The following is a 16800-nucleotide window of genomic DNA, read 5'->3' on the forward strand; positions in this document are numbered from 1 at the left end:
ATCTGCCTGCCTTGGCCTCCCAAAGTGCTGGGATTACAGGTGTGAGCCACCATGCCCAGCCAGGACTGCTTATCTTTCTGTTCATCTTTTGTCCTTGTATCTTTGAAATCTGAGCTCATTGGCACCTTCCCTAGATGGACATACTGATGTCCTTAGGTAACCCCACACTCTCATAGGTCTCATGTGGGATCCATAATCAGAGTTGAGTATTTTAGTTTTCTAAATGAATGAATATTTTCGCCTCAGTCCTATCATAATCTTTTTTTTTTTTTCTTTCTTTTTTTAAGACAGGGTCTCTGTCACCCAGACTGGACTGCAGTGACATGATCACAGCCCACTGCAGCCTTGACCTCCCTGGGCTCAGGTGATCCTCCCACCTTAGCTGAGTGTGGTGGCATGCATAGTTGGGGCTACAGGCGCACACCGCCACCCCCGGCTAATTTTTGTACTTTTTGTAGAGATGGGGTCTCACCATGTTTCTCAGGCTTCTATCATAATCTGTTTTGTTTTGTTTTGTTTTGAGACAGGGTCTCACTTCTGTCACACAGGCTGGAGTGCAGTGGTGCAATCTCAGCTCACTGCAACCTCTGCCTCCTGGGCTCAAGTGAGCCTCCCAAGTAGCAGGGATTACAGGCGTGCACCATCACACCTCGCTAATTTTTGTATTTTTTGTAGAGACAGGGTTTCGCTGTGTTGCCTAGACTGGTCTTAAAGTCCTGGGCTCGAGCAATCCGCCCGCCTCATCCTCCCCAAGTGCTGGGATTACAGGTGTGAGCTACTGTGCCTGGCCACCTATTATGATCTTGACAACTTATAAGATATTTGTATGTAGGCTAACTAGAAAGTAAAATTGGCCTTTGCAGTCACTTAAGTGAAACTGACTGATAAAACTAGTCAAGTCACAAGACATACAGTAAATTTGATCTTTAAAATATACTGGATAGGAAATTTAGTATATCCCTATGAGACCTGATAGTAGCTTCTAGTGTGATTTCCGAAAACAGGATTTACCCTCAAATCCATTTTTAGTTCAGGAATGTAAGACACCAACATTTAGAAGTTTTCCCCTCAAATTTTACTTGCCTATTTTCTTCACTTTAAGATGAAATATACTCTAATAAGCTATATTTAGTCTCAGAGTTTTTTCTTAAATAGCAAACTTCCTTCTTATCACTTGGCATTCATTTTAACTACTGTCTCGTCACCATGGAGTCAAAACTTTCAAAATTAAGATTGACTTTTTTTTTTTTTTTTTTTTTTGAGACGGAGTTTGACTCTTGTTGCCCAGGCTGAAGTGCAATGGAGCGATCTTGGCTCACTGCAACTTCCACCTCCCGGGTTCAGGTGAATCTCCTGCGTTAGCCTGCCGAGTAGCTGGGATTACAGCCAGGCGCCACCACGTCCAGCTAATTTTTGTATTTTTAGTAGAGACAGGGTTTCACTATGTTGACCAGGCTGGTCTCAAACTCCTGACCTCAGGCCATCTATCTGCCTCGGCCTCCCAAAGTGCTAGGATTACAGGTGTGAGCCACTGTGCTGGGCCAAAATTCCTTTTTTAGGAGAATATTGCATCATTGCTCAGGTTAAAAAAATGGGGCTAAAATGATCTGTCTCAAACTGTAAAAGAAATTCTCTCCAATATTGAGTATGAGGGAAATGAGCCATATATACAAAATAAAAATATGTGTGCATATGAAAACTATTTAAAATTACAGATTTAAATGGGCATAAGAACATACTTTTTTGTCTTACAGGTTATATTAAAAGAGAAAGTAAAAGAATTGAATTTACATGAGGTAAGTTGATGATAAGTAAATCTTCTTGTTCCATTTTCTAGTAGCAGTGGTATGCTGTGGTATGTTTAAACACTTTTATTTTCAGTAGTTGAAAAAAATAGGCTTATTTTGATTGGGGTAATAGAATATTTCAGGATGAGGTCACATAAAAATCAATTGTGTGAAGGCTTTACGAGAGTAGTCTAACTGATACTTTTAATAGTGATGACACCATTATAAAGTTTCATAGCAGTAGGGATGCTGCTTGCTGCCATGCTGTATGAATAGGAAACAGATATGTTAGTTTTTCTACTCAAGATGAGTATATACTAATTTCCCCACTGAAAATGTTCCCAATATTTCTTTATTACCAGTGGTACAAAAAAAGGGAGCAATTATCTCATGGGGGTAGGGATTTAAGAAGGTAAGACATACGGAATAGGGGAAGAACACATATGTAGAGATATGAATTCTCGGGATTGTTTAGCTATTCAGTTGCATGGTTGGGTCATAGGTGCTTTGTAACTTAAGTACAAACTTGGGTGTGTATATCCTGCTGTATACATTAAGATACATAGCCTGTAAGAATTCTTTTTAATTCTATTTCTTGTATTGCCTCTGACTACAAATATTCAGAATTTTTATTTTTTGTCACCCTTTCCTTCTCCCTTTCTGGGTTTTCTAATTGGTATTTAAAGCAAGGACTTGAAAAGCTGTGCATTGCAACAGCTGTGTCATATATAGCCTAACTGTGGTGAAGCTAAATTGCCAGTCTCTTCAAAGAAAGTTAATTTGTTAGGTTATTTGAATAATAATAAAAATAATCATATTATTGTTAAATATTTGAAATCATCTATTGGTCCTTTGCTCTTTCTGCATATTTTTTCATCAAAGAGTTGATATATTTCTGTTTAATAGCATTTTAGACCTAACCTTGGATTAAACTGAAGCATTAATTACTGTTCGATTTTTTTTTTTTTTTTTTTTTTTTTTTTTTTTTGAGGGCAGAGGGTCTCACTCTGTCGTCCAGGCTGGAGTGCAATGGCGTAATCTTGGCTCACTGCAAACTCCACCTCCTGGGCTCAAGCAATTCTCCTGCCTCAGCCTCCCGAGTAGCTGGGATTATAGACATGCGCTACCGCACCCAGTTAAATTTTGTATTTTTAGTAGGGATGGGGTTTCACCATGTTGGCCAGGCTGGTCTTGAACTCCTGACTTCAAGTAATCCACCGCCTCGGCCTCCCAAAGTGCTGGGATTGCAGGCGTGAGCCTCGGCGCCTGGCCACTGTTTGATTTTTACTTTTCCCAGAAGTTAATTTTGACACATGGCCAAAATTAACATGAAGTAATAGAAGGTGGTCTGTTTCTCATTTGGAGTCTTCTTGATGACCATAAATGAAAAGATTAAATTTTTAACAGGTTAATCCAGAACAAGTCTTCCTTGTTTGTTTGACCTATTAGTTTAGAAACTTTGTTCTGGATACGTACATTGTGTGTTGCATCAGTATGTATCAGAGTTAGTAACCAACTACACCCACCAATTCCTGTTTTGCTGGTCATTTGTATATAGTCTTGGATTTTTTTCACCATAATATCCCCAGCTTTGGTTATGGTGAGTTGCTTTTTCCATTGAAATTCTTTTGCACCTTTTTCAAAAATCAAATAGCCATATTTTTTGTGACTGTATTTCTGGATTCTCCATTATATTCTCTGGATTTGTGTGTGTCTGTTTCTTCATCAGTACCACACTGTCTTGATTATTAATAGCTTTATAGTAAATCTTAAAATCAGGTAGTGTGATTCTTCCAACTTCATTCTTTTCCAAAATTGTTTTAGCTAGTCTGGTTCCTTTACCCTTCCATGTAAATTGTAGCATCAGCTCATCTGTATCTTTAAAAAAAAAAAAATCCTGCTGGGATTTATATTGCATTAAATCTATAAATGTGTTTGGAGAGAGTTGACCTTTACCATGGTGAGTATTTTGACCTGTGAATATATTATGTCTATTTATTTATTTATTTATTTATTTGAAGCTCTGTTGTTAGGTGTATACACATTAAATATCTTCTTGGTGAACTGACCCTTTTGTCAAAGTCTCTCGCTGGGCAGGGTGGCTCATGCCTGTAATCCCAGCACTTTGGGAGGCCAAGGCAGACGGATCACCTGTGGTCAGGAGTTTAAGACCAGCCTGTCCAACATGGTGAAACCCCATCTCTACCAAAAATACAAAAATGAGCCAGGCGTGGTGACAGACATCTGTAATCCTAGCTACTCGGGAGGCTAACGTAGGAGAATCGCTTGAACCTGGAGGTGAAAGTTGCAGTGAGCTGTGATCATGCCATTGCACACCAGCCTGGGCAACAAGAACAAAACTCCGTCTCAAAAAAAAAAAAAAAAGATCGGCTGGGCGCGGTGGCTCACGCCTGTAATCCCAGCACTTTGGGAGGCCGAGGCGGGCAGATCACGAGGTCAGGAGATTGAGACCATGCTGGCTAAAATGGTGAAAACCGGTCTCTACTAAAAAAAAATACAAAAAAATTAGCCAGGCTTAGTGGCGGGCGCCTGTAGTCCCAGCTACTCGGGAGGCTGAGGCAGAAGAATGGAGTGAACCTGGGAGGTGGAGCTTGCAGTGAGCTGAGATCACACCACTGCACTCCAGCCTGGGCGACAGAGTGAGACTCCAGCTCAAAAAAAAAAGAAAAAAAAAAATCTCCATCCCAGGTAAATTCCTTTGCTTTGAAATATTTATCCAGGCCAGGCGTGGTGGCTCACACCTGTAATCGCAGCACTTTGGGAGGCCGAGGCGGGTGGATCACAAGGTCAAGAGATCAAGACCATCCTGGCTAACATGGTGAAACCCCATCTCTACTAAAAATACAAAAAAATTAGCCAGGCAAGGTGGCAGGCACCTGTAGTCCCAGCTAGGGAGGCTGAGGCAGGAGAATGGCATGAACCTGGGAGGCAGAGCTTGCAGTGAGCTGAGATTGCGTCACTACACTCCAGCCTGGGCAACAGTGAGTGAGACTCTGTCTCGAAAAATATATTGGCCAGGCGCGGTGGCTCACGCCTGTAATCCCAGCACTTTGGGAGGCCAAGGCAGGCAGATCACGAGGTCAGGAGATCGAGACCATCCTGGCTAACATGGTGAAACCCCGTCTCTACTAAAAATACAAAAAATTAGCCGGGTGTGGCGGCAGGCACCTGTAGTCCCAGCTACTCGGGAGGCTGAGGCAGGAGAATGGCGTGAACCCGGGAAGCGGAGCTTGCAGTGAGCCGACATCACACCACTGCATTCCAGCCTGGGGAACAGAGCGAGACTCTGTCTCAAAAACAAGAACAACAACAACAACAACATATATATATATATATGTCCAGGCCGGACACGGTGGTTCACACTTGTAATCCCAACTCTTTGGGAGGCTGAGGTGGGAGGATTGCTTGAGCCCAGGAGTCCAGTATCAGCCTGGGCAACACAGTGAGATCTCATCTCTACAAAAAAAAAAAAAAAAACTGGGCCTGGTGGCACACATGTATAGTCCCAGCTACTTGGGAGGCTGAGGTGGGAGGATTGCTTGAGCCCAAGAGGTTTAGGCTGCAGTGAGCCAAGATTGTGCCACTGTACTCCAGCCTGGGTGACAGAGCAAGACCCTACCTCAAAAAAAAAAAGAAAAAAAAAAAACGGAAATATTTTTCTGATGTTAATATAGCCACTCCAGCTTCCTTTTGATTGTTTGCATGGTATGTGTATTTCCACCTTTTTCTTTTCTTTTTTGAGATGGAGTCTCACTCTGCTGCCCAGGCTGGAGTGCAGTGGTACAATCTTGGCTCACTGCAACCTCCACCTCCTGGGTTCAAGCAGTTCTCCTGCCTCAGCCTCCTGAGTAGCTGGGATTACAGGCACCCACCACCACGCCCAGCTAATTTTTGTATTTTTAGTAGAGACGGGGTTTCACCTTATTGGCCAGGCTGGTCTTGAATTCCTGACGTTGTGATCCACCTGCCTTGACCTCCCAAAATGCTGGGATTATAGGCATGAGCCACCGTGCCTGGCCTCCTTCAGTAATTTTCTTAAAGCAGGTCTTCTGGCTATGAATTTTGTTAGTTTGCCTTCATCTGAGAATGTTTTTATTTCACCTTCATTCCTGAAGAATATTCTTGTATATGAACTCCAGGTTGACAGTTCTTATGCCTCTTCCTTCTGGCCCTCCATGATTTCTGATGAGAAATCAGGTCACTTGAATCATTCATCCCTTATCAGTAATGTATCACTTTCTCTGGCTGCTTTTAAGACTTTTTTCTTTTTCTTTAGTTTTCAGCAATTTATGATATGTCTGGGCATGGATTTATTTGGATTTATCCTATTTGCAGTTTACTCAGCTTCATGAATATATAGGTTTGACTTTTGCCAAGCATGGGAAGTTTTCAGCTATTATTTCTTTAAATGTTTTTTCTGCATTTCACTCTTTCTCTCTCCCAGAACTCCAGTGACACAAATGTTAGACCCTTTGTTGTTGTTACACAAGTCCTTGAGAATTTCTTTTCAGTAATTTTTCTCTGTTGTTTAGACTAATTTCCAATGTTCTGTCTTCTAGTTCACTGATTCTTTCCTCTATCCCCTCCATTCTGCTGTTGAGCCCATCCTTTAAGTTTTTTTATTGTGATTATTCTGTTTTAGTTCTAAAATTTTCATTCAGCTGCACATGATGGCTCACGGCTGTAATCTTAACACTTTGGGAGACCAAGGCGGAACGATTGCATGAGCTCAGGAGTTCAAGACCAGCCTGGGCAACATGGCGAAACCCCATCTCTACAAAAGAAAATACAAAAATTAGCCAGGTGTGGTGGTGTGCGCCTGTAGTCTCAGCTACTCATGAGATGGGAGGATCATTTGAGCCTGGGAAGTCGAGGGTGTAATGAGCCAAGATTGTGCCACTGCAGTCTAGCCAGGGTGACAGAGCAAGACTCTGTCTCAAAAATACATATAAAATAAAATTTTCATTCACTTTGTCCTTATATCCTCTATACCTTTGCTAATAATATCTGTTTTAGCATTTATTTCAAGAGCATTCATGATTGCTCATTTGAGCATTGTTATAAAGACCTTAAACAAAAGACCTTTGTTGTATAATTCTGACATATGTGTCATCTCATTATTGGAGATGATTCATGTGGCAACACCCTGTGGCCCTGCTCTGCCCTGCTTTCTGTAGAAAAAGACTACACAAAGTAACTCTATTGGAGTGCCCCTTGTGTGGAGTGGCATTAAAGACATTGCTTCCTTATTCTTCTTTCTCCTCACCTCCTCATAGGCTCATCCCCTTCCTTTTGCTGCAGTGAGAAAGTGGCTCTGGCTATGTGAGTTCTGTTTTGTCCCTTTCTTATATAGGAGATTCAATCCACTTGGTCTTTCTAGGATTATTGATCAGTCTTCTTACAAATCACATTCCTACATTTATTTATTTATTTTGAGACAAGGGTCTTACTCTGTCACCCAGGCTGTAGTGCAGTGGCACAATCTCGGCTTACTGCAACCTCCGCCTCCGGGGTTCAAACGATTCTCCTGCCCCAACCTCCCAAGTAGCTGGGATTACAGGCATATACCACCATGCTTGGCTCATTTTTTATATTTTTAGTGGAGACAGGGTTTCACCATGTTAGCCAGGCTGGTCACGAACTCCTGACCTCAGGCGATCCACCCACCTCAGCCTTCCAAAGTGCTGGGATTATAGGCATGAACCACCATGCCCGGCTCCTAAATTTATTTTTGAATCAGTATACAAATACCTGGAGTTCAGCTGAAGTTGGTCACAGATTAAAATTGTTAAAACATCTTTTAAAAATCCAAAGCATTTATAGGGAGCCAACAGTGTGCCAGACCCTCGAGATTGATTTGTCAGAGTATAGTCCCTCCCTTCCCTCCAGGAGCACAGATCCCACAGGAGAGAAAGTCATTAGTCAGTGAGACAAGTACAGTCAGTAATGGGGCAAGCACGTGAGCACAAGGGCCACAGAAGCTGCCTGCTGTACTTCAGTTTGGAAGAAGAAAGCAAAATTTATCCTGAGTGGCAAAACCATCTTTAAGTTGCTATACTAGCTCTCAAGGATTCTAGCCTTAAATGACATCTCTGAACCAGAATTGCTGCCTCTGCAGACGATGTGATATCCTTATAAGTATTCAAGAAAAGGTATAATAATGAATGCCCACCACCACTGTCACAGAATGATTATCTAAAAAGAAAACTGGACGTGTGCAGTGGCCTCACAGCTGTAATCCCAGCACTTTAGGAGGCTCAGACAGGAGGATCGTTTGAGCCCAGGAGTTCAAGACCAGACTGCAACATAGTGAGACCTCTTCTCTACAAAAAATTTTAAAAATTAGCCAGGTGTGGTGGTGCATGCCTGTAGTCCCAACTACTCAGGAGGCTGAGGCAGGAGGATCGCTTGAGCTCAGAGGTCAAGGTTTCAGTGAGCCATGATCATGCCACTGCACTCCAGCCTGGGCAACAGTGTGAGAGGCTGTCTCTAAGATAGATAGATAGATAGATAGATAGATAGATAGATAGATAGATAGATAGATGAAAAAAGGCCGGGTGTGGTGGCTCATACCTATAATCCCAGCACTTTGGGAGGCTGAGGTGGGCGGATCACGAGGTCAAGAGATTGAGACCATCCTGGCCAACATGGGGAAACCCCGTCTCTACTAAAAATACAAAAAATTAGCTGGGCTTGGTGGTGGGCACCTGTAGTCCCAGCTACTCAGGAGGCTGAGGCAGGAGAATCGGTTGAACCTGGGAGGCAGAGGTTTCAGTGAGCCAAGATCGCGCCACTGCACTCCAGCCTGGCGACAGAGCGAGACTCCATCTCAATAAATGAATGAATGAATGAATAGGGAAAAAAAAGAAAAGGAAAAGAACCATTTTGGCTGAATCACCTGAGCTATAGATCATTTTCATTGTGTGACACTGTCTTCCTCTCACCCTGACTCTCCACTCCTTAGTCTGTATCTGAGGTAAATTTATAGACTATGTCAACCACTTGGAAGTTATTAAATCCTTCCTACTTGGGCATTTTAGAGATCATACACTCTGTGAGTACTAGAAAATTGTGCCTGTTTCCAACACACATGCTGTAGTTAAAGTCATTTTTACCTAGGACTTGTTTTATTTATGGGTATAATAGTGTGATATACATGGAATCATGTACAAAAGGTGACAAGATTATCAAGATGTCTGCTTCTTCATATAATTAGGAGCAAGGGAACTAACACTTTGACAAATTTAGACAAGGTAAGTATTATTCCCTATTTTGCATTTGCAGATACTGAGGTTTAAGAAAGTTTACTAGCCAGGCACAGTGGTTTGTGCCTATAGTCCTAGTTATTCAGTAGGCTGAAGCAGGAGGATCACTTGCACCCTGGAGTCCAGCCTGGCAACATAGCAAGACCTGTCTCAAAAAAAAAAAAAAAAAAAAAAAGAGAGAAAAAAAGAGAAGTTGAATAGAATGGGCAAGTCATCTAGCTTCTGTGTGTAGAATGGGGATGTTTGCATCTGGAACCAGTACATCAGGATACCTCTACTGCCCCCACAGATGTGAAGCTTCTACTGTTCTCCAAGTTGCAAAAAATTACTTTTGAGTGACTTGACCCAGCTTTCTTCTGCCTTCTGGAGATCCCATTAAGTACCTTTCTGACTTTCAATATGTAAAACAAACTCAAGTATCTATAAACTGACCAATCAGTAAATGTCTGTTATTAGCCTAGCTTCCAACAGGCCTGACATTATCATAGGACTCATTCTTTCCCTTAAAAAAAAAAAAAAAAAGACAAGATAGGCTGGGCACAGTGGCTCACACCCGTAATCCCAGCACTTTGGAAGGCCAAAAGTGGGCAGATTGCCTGAGCCCAGGAGTTCAAGACCAGCCTTGGTAACATGGTGAAACCCCATCTCTACAAAAAATACAAAAATTAACCAGGAATGACAGTGCCTGTCATCCCAGCTATTCAGGAGGCTGAACTGGGAGGATCACCTGAGCCTGAGGAGGTCATGGCTGCAGTGAGCCATGATTGCACCACTGTACTCCAGCCTTGGCAACAGAGTGAGATTATTAAAAAAAAAAAAAAAAAAAAAAAAGACAAGAGTGTTGGGGAACACTTCCCAACTCATTTTTAAGAGGTTAGTATTACCCTGATAACAAACCCAGACAAAGATATTACAAAGAAAGAAAATGCCAAACCAGTATCTCTTATGAATATAAGTGTAAAAATCCTCAACAGAATATTAGCAAAGCAAATCCCACAGTATATAAAAAAAGATTATATACCGTAATCAAATGGAACTTATCCCAGGAATGCAAGGTTGGTTCAACATAAGTAGATCAGTCAATGTGATACACCTTATTAATAGAATAAATGGGGGAAGAAAAGACATGGTCATCTCAGTAGATACAGTATAAGCCTTTGACAAAACCCAGCTTTCTTTCACGATAAAAGCATTCAATAATTCAATAAACCTAAAAATAGAGGGAACTTCCTCAGCCTGATAAAGGGCATCTGTAAAAAGCCCACAGCTAATATTATACTTAATGGTTGAAGACAAAGTTTTCCTTCTTAGACAAGGAAGAAGACAGGACTCCTGCTCTTATCAATTTTATCAACTTGTTACTCAAGGGTCTAGCCAGGGCAGTTAAGAAAAAATAATAAAGGGCATTCAGATGGGAAAGAAGTAAAACTGTCTATTTGCAGATGACATGACTTTATAAATATTATAGAATACTAAATTAAAAAAAAACTGAGAGGCTGAGTGCGGTGGCTCATGCCTGTAATCCCAGCACTTTGGGAGGCCAAGGCGGGCAGATCACCTGAGGTCAAGAGTTCAAGACTAGCCTGGCCAACGTGGTGAAACCCCGACTTTACCAAAATACAAAAATTAGCCAGGCATGATGGTGGGTGCCTGTAATCCCAGCTACTCAGGAGGCTGAGATGGGAGAATCGCTTGAACCCAGGAGGCAGCGGTTGCAGTGAGCAGAGATCATGCCATTGCACTCCAGCCTGGGTGACTGAGTGAGACTCTGTCTCAAAAAAAAAAAAAAGAAAAAGAAAAGAACAAAAAAAAAACTATGAGAGCTAATAATGAGTTCAATAGGTTTCCTAGATATAAGATCAATATACAAAAACTAGTTAAACCTACACACTAGCAATTAAGAAAATTTCATTTGTGGCCAGGCATGGTGGCTCACACTTATAATCCCAGCACTTTGGGAGGCCGAGGAGGGCGGATCACCTGAGGTTGGGAGTTCGAGACCAACCTGACCAACATGGAGAAACCCTGTCTCTACTAAAAATACAAAATTAGCTCAGCATTGTGGTACATGCCTGTAATCCCAGCTACTCAGGAGGCTGAGGCAGGAGAATCGCTTGAACCCAGGAGGCAGAGGTTGCGGTGAGCTGGGATCACACCATTGCACTCCAGCATGGGCAACGAGCAAAACTCCATCTCAAAAAAAAAAAAAATTCATTTGTAATAGCATCAAAAATAATAAGATACCTAGGAATAAATTTAACAACAGAAGCCCAGATTTATATGCTGAAAACTATAAAACATTGAAAAGACAATAAAACCTAAATAAATGGGATGACATCCCATGTTCATTGGTTAGAAAATTTAATATTGGTAAGCTGGCAGTAGTATCCAAAGTATTTACCAAATATCATCTTTTTCAAAATCCCATCTGCCCTTTTTAAGCACAAATTGACAAGCATATGAATTCTAAAATTCACATGGAAATGTAAAAGATCCAGAATAGCCAAAAGAATCTTGAAAAAGAAGAACAGAGTTAGAGAACTCACACCTCCCAATTTCAAAACTTACTATACAAAGCTACAGTATTTAATACAGCGTGACATAGGTATATTGATAGCTATATAGATCAGTGGAATAGAACTGCAAGTCCAAAAATAAATTCAAACATTTATGGTCAGTTGATTTTCAACAAGGGTGCCAAGACAGTTCAGTGGGAAAAAAATAGTCTTTTCAATCAGTGGTGCTGGGACAACTGGATATCTACATGCAAAAGAATAAATTTAGACATCTACTTTATACTATATACAAAGATTGCTCAAAAGTTAAAGAACTAAATGTATCAGCTAATATTATAAAACACTCAGACATAAACATAGGTGAGCCCAGTGTCATGGCACATGCCTGTAATCCCAGCTCCTTGGGAGGCTGAGGGGGAAGCTCCCTTGAGTCCAGGAATTTGAGACCAGCCTGGGCAACATAGCAAGACTCTGTCTCTAAAAAACAAAAAGGAGACATAAACATAGATGTATAAATCTTCATAGCTGTGGATTGGGCAGTGGTTCTTAGATATGACATCTAAAGCACAAGCAAGCTAAGAAAAAATAGTTAAACTTCATCAGGCCAGCCATGGCTTACTCCTATAATCCCAACATGTTGGGAGGCCAAGACGAGAAGATTGCTTGAGTGCAGGAGTTCGAGACCAGCCTGGGCAACATAGTGAGGAGACCTTGTCTGTACTTAAAAAAAAAAAAAAAAATTATCTGGGTGTGGTGGTGTGTGCCTGTAGTCCCAGCTATTTGGGAGGTTGAGGCTTGAGGAGCTGGAGGATTGCTTGAGATCAGGAGATTGAGGCTGCAGTGAGCTATGATGGCACCACTGCACTCCAGCCTGGGTGACAGAGCAAGACTGTCTCAAAAAAAAAAAATTTAAAACTTTTGTGCTTCAAAGGACATTATCCTGAAAGTGAAGGCAACCCACAAGGAGAAACTATTCACAAGTCTTATATCTGATAAGGGTCTGGTATTTAAAATGTATAAAGAACTCTTAGAACTCAGTAATAAGCCTGCAAAATAAAAAGGTCTGCAAATATTTTCTCCCAGTCTTTTCATCCTAACGGGTCCTTTGCAGAAAGAAAGTTTTTTAATTTGATCAAGTCCAGTTTATCCATTTTTTCCTTTGATTGCTTTGCTTAGGTTGTGCTTTGGTTGTGTTTCTGCTTAGGTTGCCTGTGTTTTTAATGTCTATGAATGTGCAGCGCGCTAACATCATTTGTTGAAAAAGCTTTCTTTCTGCCATTGAAATGCTTTTTGCACCTTTGTCAAAATTAGTTGGCTCTCTGATACGGGAGTTCAGTCTAAAATATATAAAGAACTCTTACCACTTAATAATAAAAAGAAAAATAAGCCAACTAATAAATTGACAAAGGACTTAATAGGCATTTCTCCATCGAAGATATGTGGTGGTCAATAGGCATGGCATCATTAGTCATTAAGGAAATGACCCATTTACACCCATTAAGATAACTATAGTAAAAAAAGACAAGAATAAGTATTGGTGATGATATGGAGAAATTACAACCCATACATACTGCTGATAGGAATGAAATGGTACAGCTACTTTGGAAATCAGTTTTGTAGCTCCTCAAAAAGGTAAACATAGAGTTACTATATGACCCAGCAATTCCACTTCTTGATACATACCCAAAAGAATATAAACAAGTACTCAGCCAGATAGTTATACACCAGTGTTTATAGCAGCATTGTCCACAATAGCCAAAAGGTAGAAACAACCCAAGTGGCAATCAACACTTTTTTTTATTGTTTACCCAATAAATGGGTAAACAAAATGCATTACATACATACAATGGAATATTATTCAGCCACGAAAATGAATGAAGTACTGATATATGTTACAATGTAGATGAACCTTGAAGACATTATGCTAAGGGAAAGAAGCCAGACACGAAAGATTACATATTGTATGGTTCCATTTATATGAAATGTCCAGAGTAGACAAATCCATCAATAAAGAAAGTAGATTAGCGGTTGGTTGCCAGAGATTGGAGAAAGGGGAGAATAGGGAGTGACTGCCTATGAATATGGGCTTTTTTGGGGGGTGGGGGTGGCATTTGATGCAAATGTTCTGGAATTAGATTGTAAAGATGGCTGCACAAATCTATACCTAACACCTGTGAATTGTAATATTACTTAAAGGAGTGAATATTATAGTACATTAATTGTATCTCAATTTTTTAATGGTGATGGGAAGTCACACTGGAGAAACAATCTCATTGAATACTGGAAATGAAAGTTTATTTGCAAAATATCTGTAAAGGAAAGTTGTAAAATGAGTTTGGCTCTCAGGGAACTTCTAGGAAGTCATCTGAGGCTTTTCTCTTTTTGTGATTGCCATTGACTTTGGCCACCTTTAGCATTTAACGTGTCGGAGTTTATCTTGTTTTTTCTCAGGTGGCTATAGTTTTAGGATTTGTTTATTCAGAACATAATAGCACATTATACCATTAATAGTAACTCCATTTTAGGGCTGGGCACGGTGGCTCATGACTGTAATCCCAGCACTTTGGGAGGCTGAGGCAGGCAGATCACAAGGTCAAGAGATCGAGACCATCCTGACCAACATGGTGAAACCCCGTCTCTACTAAACATATAAAAAATTAGCTGTGTATGGTTGGCGTGCGCCTGTAGTCCCAGCTACTCGGGAGTCTGAGGCAGGAGAATCACTTGAACTCAGGAGGCGGAGGTTGCAGTGAGCTGAGATCACACCACTGCACTCCAGCCTGGCGACAGAGCAAGACTCCGTTTCCAAAAGAAAAAAAAAAAAAAGAAACAAACTCCATTTTGGAAAGGCTACTAATCTAATTTTGGGTCCTGGAAAAATAAGTGAATAAAAATAAGCAACTCATCCAACCTGTGCGTCAATAGGATCAGTGCTAAATCTCCAGAGGACAGTCCTGACCCTGTTTCGGAAGGTGGGGCTGAGAGGAAAACTGGCTGTTGAAGGCCAGAGGGCCAATCACACAGTCTAGGAGATGGGAGCATCATTCCCTCTTTACAGGTGGGAAGCTGAGGCCCAGAAAGATACCACTAGGCTGAAACTGCTGGATTCTTACCTTTACCAAAGCACAGCTTATTCTCAACCTCCCTTCAGAAAACAAAAATGGGCTTGAAAACAGTACTTCCATTATAAAATGTAGACATCAATAAAAACAACTGGCATTGGTAGACCGCCTTACTGTATCCTTAGCCCTGCCCTCCAAGCTGAGCTGATGACAGCCCTGTGTGGGGTGGAGCAGGTCATGTCCTTATTGTACAAATGAAGGAACAGAGCTCTGTGAGGAATCTTTGAGGGCAGAGGCCACACAGCTAGTGTGTCTGAGCCAAGGCCAGCCACCTATCCTGCTCTCCTCCCTGCTCCCCTGCCATCTTGGTAGGGATGCTGAGTCCAACAGAGCACAGTTATCCATTCTCCTCCTCCTGTGAAGATCCTGTCTGTCGTACACACAAGGCCCTGAAAGCTACCTCAGCAAGGATGTTTAAAAACCAACATGGCACTGTTCACTGGGCACCAAGAGCCACATGTCCTGCCTAGATGATGTTATATAACCTAAGAAGACTGGGTTACGTGTTATAGGTTAAGAAACTAGTGACAGCAAAGCCATCAACAGTCCAGGCTAGAAATGGTGATGGCCTGAACCGGGATCCTTGGGAATGGACAGGGAAGCAAGTAGGGAGGAAGGAGTTCAACCACTGGGCAGGAGAAAGAAATGGCACAGTAGCACATTAGTGCAACAGAGCTGGGTCCCCAGCCAGGCCTGGCCACTCTCCAACTAAATGGCCTCAAGCAACATTATTTTCCTGAGCTTCTGTTTACTCATCTGTAAAATGGGTCAGTGTGGTGACACGTGGTATCCACGGGCCCTGGTGAATGCCCAGGAAACAGTGTTGGAACCCAGCCCCTGGGTACGAAGGCAAAGGCCTCTCTCCAAGCCATGGAGACTAATCATCGCCTGAGAGCAGTCCTGGTCCCATCTGCACATGTTCAAGAGTTAACTGAGTCTTCAGTAACTTTTTATATGACAAAGACACTGACAGAAGGACAGTGCCAAAGTGGGAGGCCCCAGGAACTATAAATAGCGTGTTACTGCAAGCTGTACCACAAAAACAGGAGAAAAGATTGCCAGGCCTTGAGCAGTCCCTTTCAGTGAGTGCTTGGGAGCCAGGCTGTGCTGCTGACAAGGTGGAGAACCCAGGGAGCCTCAGTCCTTTGGCACACCAGGAAAGGGACAGCAGGTTAAGCTGGCAGATGTGAGAGTAACCCTCCCTCAGTCCCACACTTCTGATGCACTGAAGTAAAGGCAGCTGCCTCTTGCTTTCTGTCTTCTCCCATCTGCCCACCTCCTTGAAGATGTGGGACAGGAAGAGCAGGAGACTCATCTATTTGGGCCTGTTTCTTTTCATTCATTTATTCATTCCTTTTTTTTTTTTTTTTTTTTTTTTAAGATAAGAGTCTCATGAGTCCCTTCAAATGGTTGAGCCTTAGGAGCCTGCACTCTACTTTGTACCTGGGAGGGTACTTAACAGACACTTGGCTTCATTTGTGCATTTGTCTTTCAGCTCTGTGCAGTGTGCCTAGAAGACTTCAAGCCTCGAGATGAGTTGGGGATTTGCCCATGTAAGCACGCCTTCCACAGAAAGTGAGTATTGGTATGGAATTGTTTAATGGGACCCGAGTTTGAGGCACATCGACCAACTTCTTTTGGGTTTTAGGGCAGTGCCAGACAAGCTTGATGGCTTCATGATTGGTCTGTAATGCAGAAAGCTGACAGCACCCTACAGGCAGAATGTGTGTGTGTGTGTGCGTGACATTAGGAGACAGCAGAGTGGTGGAACGTGACCACCACGTCAGAACTATGGGCAGAGAGCCAAATGGGTCTACAGTTGGAGCCCAAGCAATAAACAGCTATTTAGCTGGAACTTTCCAGTGAGAGCCTCCATCTCCTAAAAACTTATTTAAATGAAAACCATAGTTATTTAAAATCAAAATAAATGAAGTCTGGATATAAATGGTAGTGTGGGGCCCTCTCCTCCCACTTCCTGCAGACATATTAATATTTCTCATTCTCTTACAACTTTTTGTTTTGTATTTCTGTTAGAAAATTTTATTTTCCTACTTCTTATGTCCCTCCTCAGTGTACTTTGTTCTTGTAA

The 16800-nt window shown here is 41.8% G+C and overlaps 1 protein-coding gene across 6 annotated transcripts in view; it reads left to right on the forward strand.

The window, feature by feature from the left end:
• Window positions 1-16800, forward strand: part of RNF24 (ring finger protein 24) — a 105500-nt gene that overhangs the window by 81596 nt on the left and 7104 nt on the right. For all 6 annotated transcript variants that reach the window (XM_017944973.3, XM_017944972.3, XM_021921203.2 and 3 more), the window contains 2 exons: window positions 1755-1796; window positions 16207-16286. In XM_017944973.3, coding sequence (XP_017800462.1) covers window positions 1755-1796; window positions 16207-16286 — 122 coding nt within the window. The remainder of the gene's footprint in view (window positions 1-1754; window positions 1797-16206; window positions 16287-16800) is intronic.

The sequence above is a fragment of the Papio anubis genome, chromosome 16 (assembly GCF_008728515.1).
Source record: "Papio anubis isolate 15944 chromosome 16, Panubis1.0, whole genome shotgun sequence".
NCBI lineage: Eukaryota > Metazoa > Chordata > Mammalia > Primates > Cercopithecidae > Papio > Papio anubis.